The 16714-nt window shown below is 42.9% G+C and overlaps 1 protein-coding gene across 1 annotated transcript; it reads left to right on the forward strand.

The window, feature by feature from the left end:
- Positions 1-677: 677 nt before the first annotated feature.
- Positions 678-7464, forward strand: LOC135704923 (integumentary mucin C.1-like). The gene is made up of 3 exons (XM_065226469.1): positions 678-1089; positions 1919-2022; positions 5820-7464. Exons 1-3 carry the CDS (start codon positions 990-992, stop codon positions 6201-6203), a joined length of 588 nt encoding a protein of 195 aa, XP_065082541.1. The 5' UTR covers positions 678-989; the 3' UTR covers positions 6204-7464.
- The last annotated feature ends 9250 nt before the right edge of the window (positions 7465-16714 follow it).

Consider the following 16714-nt stretch of genomic DNA (forward strand, 5'->3'; position numbering starts at 1 on the left):
TATGTTTCGAGGGTTGCATCGATTAGCTTGGGACCGGAGATAGTACCTGAGCTGAGCCAAAAAGTTGAGCTCGTTTCTTCGGGACCTTCTGGTCTTAGAGTTACCTCTATGGTATAAGGTTACCTAGAGTCTTTCTTGGGGTGAAAACTCATAGAACTACACTGCCTATAATCGTATATCAGTCCCATGTGGAAAAAATAGACAATTGAATGTTTCTAAATCTGAAGTCAAATTAAATCCCGACGAACAAAAAATCTAAAATCCACTGTCAACGCTGAATATAGCCCTGAATGCAAGCCCTCCAGAAACGTGTCCCATTAAATCAGAATCAATCAGAGAGACCTTCTTTACCGACAACCTCTCATTTTCTCACCTCTCACGGTTTCTTTTCCTCGCCGGACACCACTCGCACACATCAGAACACTGCAGGAAGCATTTTGAATGTCTCTCTCTCTCACTCTTTCCAACGGGAGTAATGCCTCCGATAGAGCCCGTTTCATTCTCGCGTGTGGGGTACCGCTATCATCAGAGACGTCAAAGCGCAAAGCATCGTGCAAGGCACTCATTCAGGCCGAAAACAACACGTATCCGCTTGTACGTTCCAGAGCAAGCGAGAGGTCGTGTGTGTGTGTACGCAGCAAAAGTCAAGCTCAAGCCATTCCGTGTGGAAGTTGATGGTGAGTGCAAAGAAAAGAAGCTCCATCACATCAAAAGACGAAGAAAAAGTGCTCGCACCAGACGAAAAACAGCGCAGCGCAACGAACAATCTCTGTCGGTAATTACGTTCCATCTTAATTTCCTGGTTTTCGGATCGGAATCATCGACCTGTCCACGTTCAGCAGCAGTGTGTAGTTTCGGTGCAGAACCTGCCGTTCACGTTTGCTCGCTTTGTTGTCCGGATTCCAAGTTCCCAGCGCCAGCTGCCGATCGATCGATTTCCTCCCTCCGGCCTATCAACACACGACAGCAGAAAAAGCCGATTCGGAGAAATGTCCCCGTCACAGTTGCGGAATGTGGTGCTGGCGTTTGCCGTGATAGCGGTTTCCTGCCTGATGGTCAACACCAGCGGACAGCAGAACGGTGCCGATGGTAAGTTTATCGGGTTTCCATTCGGCAAGGCATTGCATTATGTCAAGGGTAATTTCCATCATTCGCATTCAAGGAGGTAGGAAAATAATGCATGAATCATCCACGGCTGAACAGTCGATTTTTGTATGAGTTGGTTTATTGGTAGATGTATGCACCGACGTCGACGATAGTGGCAGGCAGCCACTTCGGAAGGCTCCATTCGTCTCTAATTGCATTCAACAAACTACATACTTACCACTACACGCTGCCTCATCTTTGTGTACAAGTGTAATTCACGGTTCCAGCCGTATAAGCATTATTTGCCACTAAACTTTATCAGTGTTTTGCATTTGTAATCGACACTGAGTCCCTTGTTATTAGACGAGGCAAAGCCAAAGTGCTGATTTATGATTTTTCGGTTCATCGGGCCGCGATGAGATTACTGGCGATGCATTCAATTAGAAATGGTAATTGAAATTTTATAATTTGTATGCTGTCCAGTTTGGCAGCTGCTGACAGAAATGCGATCGGGAAACCGACCTTAGACTGAGATAAAGCGGAGTCGAATCCAGTTGAATCTAGTCAGTAAGTTATGCTTTAACTTACTGAATAACTCAATTACCATATTATAAATGCGTACTGATAACGATACTTTGTGTGTGACAAATGCACACTGCTTCGCAGCGTATTGAAGGCAATTGGAATCAATTACCGACTGAGTTGCATTGATTGCATTATTCCTTCACTCTTTTGTGTGGGGAAGAAAATTTCTCCTTGGCCTTTTGCTTGATCTGAAAGAAAGTTCGTCCCGCAAACAATGACCACAATCTGCTGCTATTTTCGTTCACAGAATTGCCGGTGATTCCGGAAACATCGACGCTAGCTCCGGATGCCAATACTACAACCCCGTCGCCCACAACCACCAGCACCACGGAAATAACGACGACAACGAAGGTAGGCTATTATTTGAACCAAACTCGTTTTATTCGGGGAATCCCATAGTCTTGAAAGAGTTTCTACCACATTACTAAACGCGGCATTGTGCGGTGTTGGGGATGGTTATAGGAGGTTATAGGTATTCTATAGGTGTTGCTATTGATGACTTGCTTTTATGGAAGCAACCCTCAACCGGGATTTATTTTAGTGATGTCCAAAAAGCTATTATCCAATGTCAAAGGAAAGTATTTAACCTTGGAAGTCTAGGTTGTTTTAATACTCTAGGAAACTTCTGGAAAATGGTCGTCAATCACGGCGCAATATCGATCTCCTCTCCTCTTCTGTTTGGACACCTTTTCGGCTCTCTCGACCGTTGTCCGCATTGTATCCACCGTTGATCTCGCTTTCCGGAATCCGAACTGCCTCTCCGACAATCCGTACATTTCGTCAGCCTGATTAGGATGACCTCCTCCCAGCGGTTTTCCTGGTTTCGGCCAGGGAAGTGATCCTCGTCCAGGCATTTCTGCAGCACCATCCTGAACATAACCGGGGACGCCTGGATCGCCGCTTACAACGCCACGTTGGAGATTCCATTCGGACCGGAAGCTTTCTTCACCTTCAGTCCTCTCCCTCATCGTACGGTGTAGGTGGCCAGGTCGTTGGGTCGTGCTTCGGGAAAAGTTCATCCACGATGACTTTCACTTTCTCTTGGCACATTTCTCAGCGGGCATCGTTGGACCTCTGATTTTCGCCTTCACGACTCGGTATGCGTCGCCCCAGGGGTTGACATCAGCGTCTCGAACCAGCTCCTTAAAACAGTTTGACTTGGTCTGCCTTTTCTCTCGTTTAAGTGCGGTCCTGGTCGCTCGGAACACTCCTCTACGTTCCTCTCTATCTGCTTCTGTTCTTGCTCTCTGAACACGTCTTCTGGTTCTGAGACAACTATCGCGGAGGGTTCCACCTGTAAGCTGGACGCCGTCTGTTGTTTGGCTCCAGTTTCCTTGGACTAAGCTCGTCCGCGTTCAAATTTGCGGGGCTCCTGTCCACGCGGAGTGCTTCAACGAAAAGAGCCTCCGTCTTTCACTTCCGGTCGCAGGTTCACTTGTATAGTTTTCGGATGGGCTTATAATGTAATATTCAAATAACGCTCATGTTCATAGTTTGTCATACAAGTGTAGTATCCGCGGCATAACTTCCAGCAGACTGAGTCCTCTTGCAATGAAACATCTACTTCCCAACTCCTCTGCCCAAAATTTGAAGTCTCCTCCGATTACTACTGGTCTTCGTCCGATCAGCCCTATAGTAAACATAGTAAGGACAATCTCCCATCCGGATCGCTCCAGCAACCGTGAGATCCGCCTTCGTGTCGCTCGGGCTGTTATCGACAGTCGACTTTTCTACGGCCTCGAAATAACCTGCTTAGCCACCGAGAAGCTCAACCACATCCTCGCTCCGGTATACAATACCTACGGGCGCATCGTATCCGGTTTTATCCCTTCCACGCCTGCAGGAGCCGCATGTGTGGATATCGGAATCCTCCCTTTCCGCTATCAATCTGCTGCAGCCATTGCTATGAAAGCCGCTGCCCTCGCTGCTAAGACATCCGGGAACGAAAGCGTCTTTCTCCTCAACGAGGGGAACAGAGCCCTCCGCACTGCAGCCAACCGTGACCTTCCCCCCCAGGTGGCCAGGGTCCACTGGCATGGAGAGAAGAGTTGGTTGATCGCCAACGTCGTCAAAATAGATAAGCGGATTAAGAGTGGATTCCAAGCCGGAGATAACTCTGTAGCTTTGAGCTTCTCGGGTCGGTTTATCCGGGCACGTTCATCGCTTTACGAACGGATCGCGGTTGCGGGCTGGAGTTTTTTTTTTTTTTTAATTCTTTATTTAAGAGATTTTTAGCCTTAGGCTAGTTCATCTCTAACGGGCTGGAGTTGAACTTGGAGTAGCAGGACCGAACACTGCAACGAGTCAAAGTCTACCGGAGGAGTGTTCCGTCTTTTCCGCTGAAGCCGCAGCTATTCTAGACGCAGCCATCACTCCGGCAGATCAACCGATCCTCGTGTTAACTAACTCACACAGCGTCATCCAAGCGCTGGAAGCCGAAACCCCGAGTCACCCCTGGATACAAGCCATTACACGGTACGCCCCACCTTCAACCGTCTTTACGTGGATCCCCGGACACTGCGGTGGATTGTGAATACTATTATGGAAGCCTGGCAGCAGGAATGGTTCCAGTCACGGACCACTTTCCTGAGGAAGATCAAGGAAACCGTACGCTCCTGGTCGGACAGTCAAAAGTACAAGGACCAGCGGATCATCTCAAGACTTCGGACCGGTCATGCGAGGATTTCCTATAATTTCGGTGGGACACCTTTCCGCAAGGTTTGTTCAATTTGCAGCATCCCCGCCTCGGTGGAACACGTGCTGTGTGTCTGCCCGGAGTTCCAGAAGCTACGCGAACAACATGGACTCCCGGAGAACGTCAGTAATCTGCTTGGTTACGACCCCTCGACGTTGGCTGCGCTGATCGCCTTTCTGAAAGAGGTATGATCAAATCTAGCCCCCCGTCGGTGGCTGCGCTGATCGTGTTTTCCTCACCTTTCTATTTTTTCTGCCGTCGGGATTTCTTCGCCGGACCGGGCACTGTCTCCTACCGTGGAGCTCTAACTTGTTCGCGCACCCAGTCCTCACCACAGCCCCGATCTAATCCTCACTTTACATTACGTTTTTTAAATGTTGTCTGTCTCTTTCGTTGGGTAATCAGAGCCAGTTATACGTCACGTTAATGTCAAATTGAAACCTATTTTTTCAGGCAGAATCTAGTCTGACCATCGTCCATCTGGGGGGTGCGTAGCAACTACATATGTAGATTCCGTTAATTTTGGCGATCACGAAACCTTCGTAGAAGCTCGCAACCATTTCTTGAATGAGGTATCTGTTCATAACTTGTATTGCAGCCATCCCAGCTCTATCCACCACCCAGTTACCGTTATCGAGAGGGACTCGATACGGTTCCGCAATGATTGCAACGTCGCACTTGTTTCTGTTGTCGACTGCCATAACAGTTGCTGTGCAGTGACGCAATGATTGAGGTTTATTTGGGTTACCTCCATTTGCAGAGCATGCACCTCGGTAGCTTCGTACATCATAGTGCAATGCGACCTTTCTCCCCGCATTTCCTGCACAGATCAGATCTGTCAGGGTCATTGCAGCTCCTCGGCTGGCGACCGAAACCCATGCACTTGAAGCATCGCTCCAGTTGCTTGGTAACCCGAGGAGTGGCTTTTAGCGAGCACACTGACCAGCCAACCTTGACCTTGCCCGTCTCGAACAGGTTGTTCGCTGCAACTGTCGAAAGCCATAGCACCGCCGTTTGCATGTCGCATGCATCGCACTTCTCAGATCTCTGCACTCGACCACTATCTCCTGCGATAGAGCTCTTACGCTCGCCCCTTCGCCAAGAGACTTTTCGACGAACTCCTTAAAGGCTGAACTCTTGATCGTAGGATCCTTATTAAGTGCATCTCGCCTTTCTGGAGGCGCCTGGTTTTCACCACGTTCTCTCCCAGTTCCTTCAACTCCGGATTCTCTCGAACCTTCCGGAGGAGTGTTTTAGTATTTTTCTTCCGGAGCACCTTCCGGAACTTCCTTGACATTTTCTTCTGTCTTCAGTATTCCTTTTTAATGATTCCTCACAATGCCGATACAATTCTCCTCAGAATCACCTGGGAATTCTCCTTGAAGTGGTCCTCAAAATCAAATAACTCATATCGATTAAATTTCACTATACTTCACCCCATCCATCATTATAGGCCGCGGACATCAACACTACCAGTTCGACGACAACCACCAGCACCACGCCTGCCTCTACAACCACTTCGACGACCGTCACACCGATTCCGGACAATACCACAACCACCACCACTACCACCGCCCCGCCCACGCCGTCGCCCACTCCGGACAACCACAACACAACAACTACCAGCACCACCCCGGCCCCATCCCCGACTCCGACCCCAACCCCAACCCCAGCTCCGACGCCTTCGCCGGCTCCCACTCCTGTGCCCCACTGCAAGCGCTTCGACGGTTATTCGTTCTTTGGCGGAATGATCCTGGCGTACGGATCCCTCGCAATCGCTCTGGTCCTGTGGAAGTTCTACAAGGCCCGCACCGAACGGAACTACCACACACTGTAAAGAGGTATTTCTGCTTCACCTCTCGATTAGACCAAAAATGATGATTTTTTTTTTCCCCCGAGGACAAAGTTCAGTACCCAGCTGATGTGAATTTATCCTTTTGCTTTTAATTTTACCTACTTACTTCTATCGAATTGATCTAACTACTTACTTTTTTTTAATTTTCGATTTCTCTTCAACAAGATTTGCTCAAAAAGAGGAAGAAGAGTTTGTAACTGAAGAATCTCGTTCCGTGACAGCGGGGTTAAATAAGACGATAGTTATAGGCGCTTCGAGGAATCTTTAGATTTTTACTGATCGAAAATAAACGTGCAAAGAGTATATGTACCTACCGTTCTCTCGCTCTATTTTCAGTCTTTCTGCACACGCGCTTAAGCATGTAAATGGAAGCCGTGCTAACTTCAGCAACTGATTCGTTTTTCAAATATCTTCTCGAAGAGGCAAGTCTTCGAATGGAATTCTTCATTGGTAAAAAGAATGAGCAAATTAGACTGGTTCAAAATCGTTTTAAATCTCCTTCGTTCTCCACTCTGCCTTGCAAACGAATCCAGTGAGATTAATCTACCTTTGTTTGGAATGAAAAAAAAAATAATTTCATCTCACGGAGAAACAAACAACTAGAACAGATAAAAAAAAAGTAACAATCAGCATTTACCGAAAGAACTAACTTTGTGTCATAAACCAAAACTACGCAAAAATTCTACTTAGGTAGATTTGTAGCATTAAATGTGAGAAGCGAGCTCCAAAATCACCATTCTGTAAATAAGTTGACGCAGGAAACACGAAAATCTCCTTAACTGTTTGCTTGATGGCTGTTTTGATCGCAGCTATGTTCGAATACCTTATATAGAATGCAAACGCAAGATTGAAGGATAGGCAAAGAACCAGCTTAACAAAAATATATTTTAAAATTTAAAGAACATTGACGAGGAAACATTGAAAATACGTGCTATATGAAAACGAGGAAAAGCAAATAAGAAGAGTTACACTAAAAGTCTGATGAATATCCTATCTTTTAGAATGCGTGGGAAGTGATTAAATGCAGTTAAACAATACACACAAACACACTAACATACATACATATAAACGCATGAACCCAAACATATACAAATCTAATGTGGAGGAAATGGATGGAAAGTGCTCTTAACAAATACAAAGAAAAAAGATGTGAATGTTTACCACTCAAAATCGTAAAAAAGTAAAAACAAAAAAACAGCATCTCGGTGTGCAACAGTAAAAAAAAAACAAAAAAAAAAATAAACGTCCATCCTTACTTACCTTAGAATGAAACGCCTCGTTGCCGTCGGTCTACCTTTCGGTTTGATTTGGAGATTCGAAAAGAATCCTTTTTTTTTCTAGTGGATGTTACACATACAAACACACACACAGACACGGACACAAACACATATTGTTGTGAAGAGACATTAAATGCAGACGTCAGATAAGTGGAAACAATCTGTAAATTAGTTTAAAGTAAACGAAATTCTCTTGAGTATTGGTAGTAGTTATAAGCAAGCAAAGCAAAACAAAAAGCTGTAATTGGCGATGCAAAGTTTTAGTTTAGTCGTGGCAGGTTGTAAAATTTTAATATCAAATGTGGAACTGATTCGGGCAAAGAAAATTAAATTCAATTGTAAGAAAATGTCTGTGTTTTAAGTGATCCTTCAGTTTTCCTTTCATTGTATAAGTTTCACAGCCGATGAGAGTACCCTCAGTAACTGAGTCGAGTTTAACTCAAAATTGCAAAAAGTAGGGCTACGCAGTGAGTGAGTGAAATTTTCTCTATATTTCCGGGACTATGAGGAAATCGATCAAAATTATGCTCACTCTAGGAGTATACTGAGTGAAATATCTCTCGATTTTCGCCATATTCAAGACGTTTTTGGTGGAAAATTGAGCAACATTTCACTCATTCACTGAGTAACCCCACTTGTTGCAACTTTGAGCTACTCTCATTGGCCGTGTAGATAAAATGCTAGACTTTCCACTGTTGTTGTCTCACTCTCTGAATAATAAGCTAAAACTTTCTTGTCTGTATACATTGCATGATGTATGTTTTAGAATCTCTAGGTGAATATTCATTAAGAAAAGCATTACAGAACGAAACTGAACACTGAACAGAATTCAAGAAACAAATAAATCAATACACTATTACCCATTACACAGCGCATTCAACACTACATACAAGAAGAAAACACAGTACGGAAATAGTAAACAAATAAACTAACCTACAAACAAGTGTTACGGTTAAATCTGATTGATGATGAATAAACTTTCTTGATATCTCTTGATAAAAACCGAGTAGGTTTTTTGTATTGCTTCCGAAATGGTTCCGTTTTGGGTTAAACATTGGCCAGACTGGGGTGTTATAACATGCTACAGTAAAATGCTTGTTGATTGGGACCATGTATGTGACCATAAGTCCCAGATTTTGTTGGCATTTTTTCAGGTCCCCCGATGGAACCTCCTTGGTAAACAGTTGGGCTTGTCTTCCAGAAGCCGCTAGATGATCCGCCTCCGTATTACCATGAATGCCGCAGTGACCCGGAATCCATACAAATGTAGTGTTTCTCGGGGCATACCGTTGAATTTATTTATTTGTCAGCATCAACAGACTCGATATGGTCCCAATCAGGGCTTGAAAGGGGATCGCATATCGACTGTGACTGCGTGATCGCGTACGTTTTCTGCATTCAATGTGCGAAGCAAGCACGTTGGTTTGACTGGCAAAATGGCGCAGTCGTTCTGCCTTTTGTCGATTGCTTGTGTGCTGTTTGCTGCAGCAGCTCGGTGGAAGCCGATTTTTCAATTCATTCATTCTCCCGCTTATCGTGCATGTTGAAAGTTGAAGCTGCAGAATGACCGGGAGTATGCTGCGTATTTTGTTTTCATTTCTCTTTTCCAATGGTGAGCTATGCTGTACGAGTCTCTCGATAGACGCGGTAGGAAATATTTTATATTCACCGCTATAACTCGGCTGTTTTCAAACCAATCGATCTAATTTTTAATATTTAAAGTCTCTGGTTGCTATTACGGCCAAATTTGACCGATTTTGAATCATTTAGCACCATAGGATTCAGAAACTTGTGTTCTTTCTGGACATTGCCAACAATGTCCATTTGGAATAGTCTGGTTCTAAGAAATCCAGATTGTTTCAGAACTAAGCATTTTCTTGCCTTTTGCTAGAATTTTGAAGGAATCGATATCAAAGTAGAATCTCCTTCAAGAAACAATTTCAGCTTACTTGAGGACCAGTTTAAGGTTTCTCCCCGGAACGGCCATTCCGGCGCAGGTTCTCGTAGGGCCTCTAGTGGCCATAGAAGTGTTTGGGAAGAAATCGCTACAATATGGGTATCAAAATTCATGAATTTACAGCAGGAGACTGTTTATCATAATTTTGTGATCATCCGATGGATTGTCTCCGGGACGGCCATTCCGGAGTAGATTCCCGTATGACCTCTAGTGTCCATAGAAGTGTTTGGGAAGAAACCCCTGCAATATGGGTATCAAAATTCATGAATTTATAGCAGGAATTTTACAGCAGGAGACTGTTTATCATAATTTTGTGATCATCCGATGGATTGTCCCGGAGTTGGTGCCCGTAGGGCCTCTAGTGGCCATAGAAGTGTTTGGAAAGAAACCCCTGCAATGATTTTGCAGATTTTGCTCCACCTCCACCAAAGCAGGTCCGTCCAGATTATTCTTTTGCGTTTGAGTTTGACCTTTGACTGGTTTGTAATTTCATACTACAATAGCTCTTCGAGGTTTATATGGCAATTACAAGGGGAAAAAAAGATTTTGATTTATTTTCTTCGTTTTAGCCTTTTTCCAAAATGATATACGGGTATGCCTACTATCTTTTCTTATGTAAAATTTGGAGACTACTTTTTGATAGAACTTTCTCAAATTTTCTCGTAATAATTTCCTTATAAAAATCAAAGAGCAGTATGAGATCGCAACCAAATGGGTTCAAATTTCTGGAGAATACTCAGAAATTATAATCGATTGAGCAGGGTAGAGCAAAATATATATTTTTAAACACACAGCAAAAAAATAATTTTGATATCACGTCAAAGTGGATGCACTACAATCAACAATCAATACGAAACTAACGATTTTAAATTGGCTCACCACTTTAGTAGCCTATTGGTCCCAAGCAAACGATTAACGTACCCTATTCTAGTTGAAATTCTATTACTACACTATGTTTGTTTTGATTCGCTATGAAAGTTTGACAGATAACATCAGGGGTGTGTGGATTCATGCAGAACATGCAGGGGTGAGTGAAATAGCTTGGGACTGCTTGGGACCGTTGTTCTGGTACTGAGTGAGCCAAAAATAATAATGATTTTCTTCGGGACCCACACAGAAAAAAAAGTTGTTGAATATTACATCCAAACTGCTGCAACCAGGTCAATCCATCGGTTGTGTAATATAACGTTGTACGATGTACATCGATTTTGCGAACAAAATTACATCCATTGATGTAATATTGTATCTGCTTTTTGCTATTACATCATTATTTCATACATCAGCTTGAATTACATTGATCGATATTACATTTTTTTTTGCTGTGCAGTGGTCTTAGAGTTACCTCTATGCTACAATCATGTCGAAAATATGGTGTAATATTACTTGCTAAAAAGGACAAAATTATCATTAATACAATGCATGAACTGACATTACGCTGCTTTTACTGCATTTGTTTATTTATGTGGTCATAAAAATTACATGAAATTTTCGACATGATTGTAGTGCATCCACTTTGATGTGATATCAAAATTATTTTTTTGCTGTGTACCCTTGTATAGAGGTTAGTCGTGGATTTGCTAAATATAATTTATGAACATTTTCTGTCTGTTGTTTAGGCAACCCAGCAATCTCTAGCGTAAAAAATGTATCGAATTTGAGGGAAAAAACGGTAAAGAATTCGAACTGGGGTCATTTCTTTATTATCTTACAGGTTTGTCCTAATAAAGGGTGGTTAGTGAAATGTTACGTTTATTTCCTTTGCGAGTGGGCTAAAGGGTATCAGAGTATCAAAATATAATAAAATGTTGCCCTTGGGTAGAGTTTATATTAGATGGAAGGAAAAAATAGAGTTTATCTCAGCGAATTTCAGTTCAACTTTTCGAGGTTTTCAGAACATCACATGCTATAAGAGTACATAGCTTGAGAACGAATGATCTTAGAAACAAGGTTGTAGGGTGAAGCACTACTTCGGAATATTGGAAAAATTTCTGTTATACGCATCACCAGTTTAATTAAAAAAGCTGTGTGTATGGCGCTGTCGGAAGACTGATTTTTGGGGGTTTGCCGAAGTGAAGTGAGGTATGCTGCAATGGAACCGCACCTTATATTTATAATTAAGAGTGATACTATCTGCTCACCGCTTTTCAACCAGTTTCTTATTAAAACCACACTGCTAAGTTTGCAAATAACGGCGCCGGTGGTGTAGTGGTAAGCGTGATTACCTCTCACCCCAGCAGGCCTGGGTTCAATCCCAGTCGGCACCGCCGGGATGTTCTGAGGCATAACATCTCTGATCACGCCTTCTTTCGGATGGGAAGTAAAGCCGTTGGTCCCGGTTCATGAGTTGATGGGTCGATAGGTGTAGGGTCCAGGTGTGGGAGCTGCCTTCCTGGTACGTCGGTAGCATTGGTGCTCAGCACGGAAAACAAGATCGACGGAAAAAACAAACCAAAGAAAAAAAACTCGAATTTATCCACCTATGGTGTGATCAGACCCTTCTTACTTATTCAAGTTTATTTATTTTATTGTCATTATCAGTGACCAAGCCCCCCACCCCGTGTCGTCCAGTGACGCTACGCCACTGCCTGGGGGTACCCGGAATATATCCGGGTGTAGTCTATTTGGTGAGGCTACCAATCACCTTATCATCGTATTTTAATGTGATTTAATGGGTTTTAATTCAATTCATATTCAAGCAACTTCCCCGGGGTACCCGGAACATGTCCAAGTGTGTCCAATGTGGTCTGGAATACTTAACACGACTTGCATTGATCTTATTTTTGAATTCTGTAGTAATTTGATGTGTCGCATGATGGTTTAATACGTTTTCCGTTAAATCCAACGTGAAGGTCCATATTCACCGGATCTTAGTCCGGCCATATCTCCGGAACCGGTTCACCGATTCCAAAACCGTTCAATAGCGTTCAATGGGACCCCAAGACCTATCATTTGGCGCCGAGTTTGTCCAAATCGGTTGAGCGGTTGCTGAGAAACGTGAGCACATTCATTTCGTTACATACACACACACATACACACATACACACATACACACATACACACACACACACACACACACAGACATGTTCCGATCTCGTCGAGCTGAGTCGAATGGTATATGACACTCGGCCCTCCGGGCCTCGGATCGATAGTCGGTTTTTCAACTGATATCTATACCCTTCTTTGTAAGAAGGGTAAAAAAAGGTTGCAAACACTACCTGCGCTAGAGGTGACTGCCGTAGAACTGATTTTTTTTGCAGTCATTCACTACAGCAAACGACAAAGGGAATTTGACCGAAATGAAAATGTGAAAAAAATCAAAACGAAGCAGAGTGACTAGACGAGAGAGGATTTTTTACGAGAGGGAGCAAATACTGATTTTTCTACCTATTCGTTACGCTGTGCATTTGGAATTATGAATGCGAAAAGTAGCGTGGAGCAACGGATGGTATACGAAGTACCGCACACAAAGGACAGCTTGAAATTGAATGAATGGTTATGTTGACTGCTCATGAAAAAAGGACAGACAGAAGCCCTGGTCCCAATGATAGTTTAACTTAAAACCAAAATTAAAGTCATAAGTTGAAACTGCAAAACATTAAAACATGATCATTGACTGTGTCCATTTCTGGAGAAGAATGAAGAGAAACGTCTCCGAAGTGTTAGTCCTGGCTACTAATGAAACTCGGTTAAATACTCGCTGCAGTCCGCCTATTGCACCGTTGATTGCATAGTTTGTCCTACGTAGTGGCATTCTCAGCATAACAGGGGGAGGTAGCTCATCGATTCTTCCGGTTCGCCTCCTAGCATCGTGCTATAAGGTACCAGGCGATAACCAGGGTAGTTGATCGATAGCACGATGACGTCATTTCGTTGGCGTCTGCAATGGGAAATTCTCATAGCAGGCGTTGACGATGGGACGTTGTCGAGTTGTTGAATAGCAACTATCGTGGTAACTCACCGATTACCTGTCGATCTGCCAAATTTGGAAAGACGTCTGCATTGAATTGTCTCATGTAATAATATTCCGCCCACTATATCACAAGAAATTGCGAGTAGCTGAGTGGAATGGAGATAAGTTAAGCATTGGGTACAGGACCAAGTCTCCCCTGGGTGGTGCAAGAAGATGAGCGCAATAGAATCATCAAGTTGCCATAAGGCACGGAATGAGACTATTGCATGGCTGGGTAGTCAAAGTCTTCCATTCGTTAGTCATTTCAGGTGGATTAGAACAGGTTTAGGTTTAGGGTGGGCGTTGGCCAGATTTGGATTTTTCAGATATAATCCTAAATAGGACCTAGATTATTTAATACACTAGTAACCTCAACTTCTGTCACAATGTTTCATTGTGACTAATCAACACTCAATGGGTAAAATATCAAATTTGCGGTAAATTTGAAAAAAGGGAACTTAGAGTGTAGAGTGCACTGCCCACTGGACGATTCTGAAGCCTGACCAAGTGAGTGGGTTACGGGTTTATTTGATTGTACGTCATTTCCAAGTTATATATAGATACATTCATACCATTGGCATTTTGTATTTGAGATAAGACAGAGACAGGATGCGGAGGGCCCGCTTAGGGGGAGCGTAACCCATGTTATGGCTTCCATTTATTAAATAGTTCAGATAGGCTGGAAATGATAGGTTCATGGTGAGAAAATGTACCATATGGTGCCCGTTCACTGATCAAAATTAGATTCAAATCGTCAGGCCCTACCCTGTAATAAGGGGATTGACGATGATTTGTCAAGTTTCATTTTGCATTTGCATATAATTGTAAGTTTAGGTTTGCTTTTGTAATTGAAATGAAAGTGTGTGGGTTCGAAAAAAATATCCGCTGCGCTCAGAAAACGAAGCTCTTTCAGATGATTGTAATTGTAATTGTAATTTTTCAGTGCATAGGCTGTGCCTTCCGCTAAGAAGGCTTATCTATAGGGACCAACCCCCTAGTCTATACACCTACTGTCCTTCCCGTTGCACTCGTCAGCTCGTGCGATACTCTAGGCACACATGGGTGGTCGTATCCGGGTCCTCCCCTGGGTAGGCTCGTGTCCGTCCAGGTTCTGGTACATTAACTTATCTATATGCATGGTAATTATACTTTTAAATCTCACCTTTTGATTATAATGTCGAAAATGCTGAAACTAAATAAAGGTTAGCGATCCATATAAGGTGTGTGCTGCGACGGAGTAGTAATTGAAGGAAATGAGGTTCTGATGTGAAGTATAGGTAATTCTAAAATAGGTAAATCAATTAATCATTAGCTGCTAACAGTTACTAATAAATGGGTACGATAAATCACTCATCAATTGCCACTCCCACTGAAAAATGGGCAAAACCTTTATCATAAATGGATATTCGATTCCTACCGTGTATTTAAAGTAAAGTAAGGATCTTATCAAGCAAGCACACACCTTTTACGATTCTTATCCTACTTACGGTTTCCTGCACATACGACTTTTCCTAGATACAAGCTTCGTCCAGTATACATTGGCTGTCTCCAACCGGCATGATCCTTTCTGTCTGCTTCCTCTTGCCGGTGCAAGTTTAATTCTTCTTTTCTTGTTCGAATTTTCTTTTTCTCCTATTGATCTTCTGGTCGTGTTCCCATTTGTCCTCAGGCAGTTAATATTAGTACATGATAGGAAGAAAGAAAGAAATAGAACAAGTTAAGTGTGGGCCGCATGCATTGGTTACTTATTTGGGTCCTGGTGTTGTCTTCCCTATTTATTTGCCTCTATTCGCTCTCATATCGCAACGTTGAACTCTGGATCAACAATAGAAAAGGGCCCATCAGCATCTGTAAACAAACCGCTCCAAAGCCCCCCACTCACAAAGCGAAGGCCACCCACGCAAACCAACACCATCATCGGATAGGGGAAACTTCCACCTACACGAAGATGGTGTTGGCCTGCGTGAGCAGCCTCCGATCCGTGAGGAACGGGCCTTGGACGGTCTGCCCACAAACGCCGATGGGCCCCCATCCACTGTTGATCCAGAACTCACCCCCTTCCCTCACACTATTATGGTCGGAAAAGAGAACCCATATTTAGGAATCTATCGAAATTTTTTATCTTTTGGACTATGATTGGAAAATTCCGGAAGAAAACTCCGGAGAATGTTTGAATTAGCTTCTGGAGGAAGCTGCCAGCTGAAAACAACATCCAAAGAAAGGAGAAAGAAGCTCTCCTGGAGGAAATTTGACTTCCAAGACATAAATTGAGAAACTTCTGACAAAAATGTAAAGAAACATTTAGAAAAATTGGGATTTCACAGTCAAAGGAAGGCAGAAAAGTTTCGGAAATCGGAAATAAATTCCAGAAGTAGCCATTTACAGGCGAAGCCAGAAGGAGCTCGGAAAAACCTTCCAGTAGAAGTAAAAAAAAAACCAACTGGACAAAATTCCAGAAATAGACGAAAGAAATTTCTGGGAGAAGTTAAATTGAACTTCCTGGAGAAGACGGAAGAAACTTCCTAAGGTAGATTGGAAAAAAATCTGGAGAAAGTCGGAAGCCAGAGCGCTAACGGAACAGTCGAAAGAAATAAGGACATAATTCCGGAAGAAAGAGCTCTTGGGGGATGTTCTAATGATCCAGAAAATTTTCCAAATGGTCATAAAACATCCCTGAAGACCCCACAATGCCCCTGAAGTTTTCGGAACATTCCTGAAATGTACTTAGGAATATTTCATATTTTGGAGTACTCTGATCATCTTTGAAATACTTGGATTATAATACTTCCCTGATTATAATGAGACTACCGGAATATCTCTAATAAACTTTTAAGGTCTCTAGACTTTCTTGAAGATTACAAAATAATTTAAGCGCTCTCACAATTTTCTTGAATATATTGTAACATCAGCATTAGAGTTCTCTGATCTTTCCGATTTTTCTAATTTTTAAAAGTTATCAACACTGCAAGCACGGAACTTCCCATAAAATGTTCTCACAATGTGCTAATGTTCATGTAACTTCCCTTACGTTTCTTAAATTTGCATGAGCCCCTCGGAACATTGCTGAAGTTTTCGGAAATTACCTGAGTTTCTCGGAACTCCTTTAAAATTTCAGCGATTTCCTTGAAATTTATTGATCTGTCCTGATGTTCTCGGAGCTTCCTTAACTGCTCTCAATTCTCCTGAAACTTATGGAACTGTCCTTAAAACCATTAAATTTTCCAGGAGTTCTTTGGACTTGTGAAGCATCCAAAATATTTATGATGTTTCCTTAAGTTCACTGGACTTCGCTGGACCGGGTTTTAGAATT

The sequence above is a fragment of the Ochlerotatus camptorhynchus genome, unplaced genomic scaffold (assembly GCF_037179485.1).
Source record: "Ochlerotatus camptorhynchus isolate MF236.1 unplaced genomic scaffold, CSIRO-AGI_Acam_v1.1 ptg000022l, whole genome shotgun sequence".
NCBI lineage: Eukaryota > Metazoa > Arthropoda > Insecta > Diptera > Culicidae > Ochlerotatus > Ochlerotatus camptorhynchus.

What these genes read in the sequence shown, in the direction of transcription:
- LOC135704923 (XM_065226469.1), top strand. Translation starts at nt 990, where the DNA reads ATGTCCCCGTCACAGTTGCGGAATGTGGTGCTGGCGTTTGCCGTGATA. An exon ending in ACAGCAGAACGGTGCCGATG is followed by an intron (nt 1,090 to 1,918) that starts GTAAGTTTATCG and finishes TTTCGTTCACAG; the next exon opens with AATTGCCGGTGATTCCGGAA. An exon ending in AAATAACGACGACAACGAAG is followed by an intron (nt 2,023 to 5,819) that starts GTAGGCTATTAT and finishes CCATCATTATAG; the next exon opens with GCCGCGGACATCAACACTAC.